A 5863-nucleotide genomic window follows, 5' to 3' on the forward strand; every position below is an offset into this window, starting at 1 on the left:
ATTATGCAGTCAGCAGCATGATCGTACCTTCATTGCTCTAGATCTCCGTGTTACCAGCATTGAAGATCTAGTTTTTTCAGGAATTACACGGCGGGAAGTAACAGTTTTTTGAATCGGTGAGGCCTTAGCTTTTTGACGTACCGAATTCGGAGATTTCTTGGGTGTTTGTACTACCAAATCAGGTGTTTTTAAAGATTTCTGGGATCTTTTTGTTTCAGTCATAGGTTGTTGCACAACATCAGGAACAGTTACTGGCTTATTGTTAGAATGTTGTTGTGTGATGGTGGTAGGTACATTATTTGTGTTAGGTAATGTCTGAGAAGTTAAGTCAGGTTTATGACATTCATTAGTATCATCTAACTTGTCTCGTTTTTCAAATTTCTCAACCAGACTGCGGGTCCTTCCATTCATAACCGCAACTGCAAACATAAGTGGGCAAATGAAGACGAAACACTGTTAAGCTGTAACCGACTTATTCTTCCTCAACGACACGCGTAACGTTTAAATAACTACCTCCATTAACATATTTAACAGACTGGAACTCTTTGTTTGAATCAGCAGACACGTCTTTAGAAATCACAGTAGTCACACCTGCAGCTTTATGTAATATAGTGAATTGCAATAACATAAAATAAATTAATAACCAAAGAAAAGGTGAGTTAAATAATAACTTACTATCTACATATATATTCTTGATATCCTTTGTGTCATTATCTAGATATTTCAGTTGCGCCTTGTAAGGTTCAATTTGCTTCACAAACACAAGAAAGTAGATAAGTTATGTATTTTATTTAATTTTAAGACGTTTTATTTGAATTTTGAATCCACAAAATTTAAGATGCTTACTGAAACATCTGCAGCCCAAATTCCTACAGAATTCTGATAATATGAGCACCCTAAAAGCTTCCCATCATTAATACATATGTCACCCAAAGTCGACCATTCTAAGTCAACCGCATCATGGCAAACTACAGGCTGCCATGAAAACACCTTTAAACTGCTATCTAAACCACAAAAGAGTGTTCTGCCATCTGGATGAAACGTAATTGACTGTACACCTGTCGCTTCGGGCCAAGTTGACCCGATCAACTCAAAGGTTTCCAAATCCCAAAACTTTACAGTTTTGTCTGATGAACCTGGAATAAGTAATGATGAAAATCACATGACTTGTGTTTACTGTTGGATACAAATAACAAACCTGTTGCTAACAGAAACTCGAGAGGATGGAAGTCCATTGATCTAATGTGTCCTTCATGGAATTTGAATTCGTGCAAAAGCTTTCCAGCAGTTATGTCCCATATCTATGCACAAGATATACATACCAACAGAAAGTTAGTTAAATTGATGTTTTTGAGATAACTGATAAAACAACATTACCTTTACAATATTATCAAGTCCACCGGACACCACCCAACGACCGTCAGGGGTGAATCTGATCGTACTGATTGCTCGTTTATGACTCTTGTATGTATGAATGCATGTCTTTTTTCTAGTGTCCCATATCTTCAAATTAGTGTCCATGGAACCAGATGCAAGAAACTCACCAAAAGGATGGAATTCCACCGCGGTGCAATAGGACCGGTGTCCGTTAAGTGTTCTAACCACTGCAGAAACAATCACAAATTAAGCAAAAACACCTCAGACTCAACTTCTAGAAGGTGGACAAATTTACCCTTTGTTTCTTCAAGATCCCAGAGCTGGACCACACCAGAAGAAGCTCCAGCAGCCACCAGAACTTCAGTTGAATCAAAAGCAACAGACTCTATCGGGCTCGTGTGGCCACTTAGGCTCTGTGCACCGTATCACATTGGGACCAAACATAAGGGAAAGCACTAAAAAACCACAGTTTAGATGCATTTGTAGATTGATTATCTATATATATGATTGGCAAGTGCCTATCATACACTTTCCATTTTCTAATTACCCAACCCTTTACTCCTTGAGGGCGTCTTGCGATGGACATTATGCGTATTAAAGTAGCAAAGCATTAATGCCAGAGGTTTAGTGACCCATAGTGTACCAGGTGTTAATTAGATGCCATGCTGCCAAAGACCGAAAGTTTTAAAAATTTTGAAGGGGTATAACTGAAAATATCTCGCATAAGAATTCTGTTAGGATCTGCACAAACACGAATTGAACACAAACGAAAAAAGCAATAAACAAACATGAGGATTTAACGTGGTTCGGTCAACTACGTACTCTTTACTGATTACAAATACATAACAGTGATATAGATAGGGACTAGACAATTCTGTTAGGATCTGTACAAACACAAATTGAACACAATTGACCATATATATATATATATATATATATATAGAAAAAGGTTCAAATAAGAATAAAGTGTTTCCTAGAAATGGTAAGAACTAATAGATTTGTGACATTTGGCATTAAAACCTATGGTAAAAGAGTAATTCTAGGAAACTATGTCGGTTTTTGGTAATTTTAAATCTCAACAATTGATTAACATGATCCAATGACTTTGATTTATTCTTAGTCTTCCTGTTTCCTATGAAACTACATCTTTTTACTACAACCCTCTCATATATATATATACATATAGGGTAAGATTAAAATGAAAACCCATTTGAGTTGTGAAAACCCGCGAAAACCCTATTTAACATCGTTTTTTTTTGTTACATGTAATATATGTTGTAACATTTAATACAAAACATCGAAACATAAAAAAAAATGTTTTGCTATTTTTTAACATTTTGTTACTAATTTTTATATATGTTTTCAGGAGAGAGAAAAAGTTATATTTATATTTATATTTTTTATTCACTTTAATTGTAAACCATAAGATTTAAACATTAATTAAAAACATGTGGTTGAGAATGTGTTTCTAAAGTTTTCGTATATATATATATATATTTGCTATATATATTTTGAATGAAGCAAGAGTTAGAGAATTTGGAATGAACAACTGACCGTTAAAGGCGTTGGTTTCCCAATTGACCAAAGATTGACAATTTGATCATCACCTCCGGTTACAAAATGCCTACGTGTCTTCTTTCCAATTTTGATGCAATTCACATTAGCAGAATGTGCCGCCGCAAACTCTTCTATATTTTTTAAATCCAGTCAAGAAATAATAATAATAATAATAATAAACACAAACAAGATGATCGAACAAATTATAAATTTGTAAGAAAAGGATACGCAATTTATATCCGTTTTTTGCCATTGAACCAGAAGTACTGGACGCATCAACTTATGGGTTACGTAAATGTGATTGAAGAAGAAGATATAATAAATGTAGATAATTGAAATGAATAAGAGGATTCTGCAAAACACACAGGAGAGAGAGAGAGTTGTTGGGGTTTGATTGAAACGGTTTTTATATATACTTTCTTATAATCCTTCTAATCATTAAATTTACAAATCATCATTTGCAACGTAAACAAATTTTAAACTAATAATAATATATCTCACCTACTATTGCAATCCGGTTTATTTAACCTATCATCATCTCCATCTCTACAATTGCATTAAAAAACATTACATTTTTCTAATTAAATAATATTTCTTTTATATTTTTATCATTACAATTTTCTATCTTCATCATATAATTTACAAAAAATCACTAAATTTTCTCTCTCCATCCTATAAGTTACACTCACAATCACTCAACCCCCCCCCCCCCTCTACAATTTACAAGCTCCACTCACAAAATTTTTAAAGAATAGGATGAGAATGCTCTTATAGATATGGTTTTTATTATTCTACCCGGTTTTATAATTGGTTTAAACTAGTGTTGACATAGCATCCCAAAATTTATGAACTCAATCAACATGTTTTAGCACTTTTAAATGCTGAAGATCGGTTCAACCTTTTCATTTACTATGTGTTGTCATAACTCATTTATAGTATAAACATACCCAACAATACAATAGTAGTTTAGAGTGTGTGGCAACTTATATGATGGCACATATAGAAAAGACAACATCCATTTCATTATATCTATGTGACTATGTGTTCAAACCACCCGCCCAAGATTGGAGTCGATCAATATTTTACATTTGATTTCAATTTCACTGAAAATATACATGTACAACATTAGCAAAAGCGACTACATAACTTATTACTTCTCAACTCATTCACATTGGCATTCTTTATATATTGTATCTTTTTTCTTTCTAAATTTTGTACGTAATTGACCCATTATAAAGTAAGTAATTTTAAACCATATTCATTTCAATTTTTTTTATACATCATTCTTGATAGATAACACATAAAGTAGGATTGTATCTATTTCACGCATTCTTGGAGTCGAACACTAATTTAGTACAAAATTCAGAATCTAAGAAGATAGGTTAGGAACCTCATTTCTCTGGAACTTGATTATTTTATCATACTCATCCCCAATCATATCTTACGGCTTCGATACAAATAAAAATGTATCAACTATAAATCATTTTACCCAATCAAAAATGATTGTGAACTAAAGCTAATTCATTCGCCAAATTCCCAAACCATACTGCTACATTTAACCATCATACTTCGAGTTTAAGAACTTCATTCATCACTATACACCTAAATAAACCATACCTAGCCAAAATAAACATATAACTCCAACTTTTACTCATAATTTCATCATTAACTCAAGGAAGCTCCATACCCTAGGTTTTAGATAGTAAATTCACTACCCAAGCTTTGTTCTCACAAATAGAGGTGTTTAATACAACACAATTTCTTAATATTTAACCACCAGATTGTTGGATTGCAAGCTTGATCTTGATTAGTCTTCTATGTATGATCGTTTTCCTATCCAAGATATATAACTCAAGGATTGAATCGATATCAACAAAACGAACAAAATAACGAACACACAATATAAAGTAAAACTCGCTTTTATTATTCTACGGAAATAAAAACCCCAATACGATAACTCTCATATATTAAATCTTACATGGTTATAATCTATATATAGATAAACCCCAACTTGGCAAGCAAGAAAATTAATTAACCCTAATTATCATATAGCGGGCATCCACCCCTTCTTAGATAATCAAGCCGTCCCTCACCGGGCCCACTCAAGAATTACTTCGGGCCTTCACAACTCTACACATAACCTATTAGTATAATGGTATGGTCTCCTTCTTACAAATTTGAGATATAAGGAGAAGGTAATGATGACATTTAAGTGTTTAAAAATAAGCTCCATTCAAAAAAATAAACCCACCGCTCGGACCAACTTTGAAGACTCTCATCCCCCGTTGACCAACTATTTAATCAAGCAATACCAACATAAGAAATGGCCCACTAAGTTTCTAAGTGACGTGATTGGTTACCGAACTAAATGCCCCTTATCGAACTCTCTAAACTATCACGTGTTTATATTAACCCTTAATCTCAATACAACATACATATCTACTACTCTAATAAAAGAATACATACTTTTGCCACTTGTCACTCTTTTAGCCCCTCTCATCTTTTTTCAACCCATTTACAAAATATGGTTTTTTTTACCCCTTTTGGCTTATTACCCGACCCAACATGTTTTTTCGAATCTATATGTTTTCTTTGACCCGCTTTATTTTTCTTTCAATAGAATGGTAACTCTATGTTACTCTCTGATTGTTTACATACCAGAAGCAAAGAAATCCGGTGACCTACCACTCCATTTATTGTAAGGCGACCCAAATCATCCTCCTCCATATTCATCCAACATTCGATTCACTTTGCTTGGATTCATATGAAGCTGGTACATCTTTTTTCTGATTTCTTCTTTCGTTTGCTAAATCAATTGTGTAAATGTCTGATCGGTTCTTTGTTTCGTTTGCAGAAATTGGAAGTATCGAACTGATTTGCAATTTTAAGGAGGTGTATTTGCTTAATTTTAACCGTAGGTGAGTTTTTG

The 5863-nt window shown here is 33.5% G+C and overlaps 1 protein-coding gene across 1 annotated transcript; it reads right to left on the minus strand.

The window, feature by feature from the left end:
• Window positions 1–27: 27 nt before the first annotated feature.
• On the minus strand, window positions 28–3187 carry LOC143549514 (katanin p80 WD40 repeat-containing subunit B1 homolog KTN80.2-like; the record flags this gene model as incomplete). The annotated part of the gene is made up of 9 exons (XM_077040413.1): window positions 3163–3187; window positions 2932–3065; window positions 1673–1790; window positions 1378–1604; window positions 1199–1301; window positions 847–1136; window positions 676–751; window positions 514–597; window positions 28–419 (listed from the first exon to the last, which is right to left on the minus strand). Coding segments are annotated over exons 1-9 (1449 nt in total), but the record flags the coding sequence as incomplete, so codon positions are not given.
• Between the last annotated feature and the right edge of the window lie 2676 nt (window positions 3188–5863).

The sequence above is a fragment of the Bidens hawaiensis genome, unplaced genomic scaffold (assembly GCF_021521415.1).
Source record: "Bidens hawaiensis isolate Kalapana, Puna unplaced genomic scaffold, B.hawaiensis_p1.1 tig00015632_1, whole genome shotgun sequence".
In the NCBI taxonomy this organism is placed as follows: domain Eukaryota; kingdom Viridiplantae; phylum Streptophyta; class Magnoliopsida; order Asterales; family Asteraceae; genus Bidens; species Bidens hawaiensis.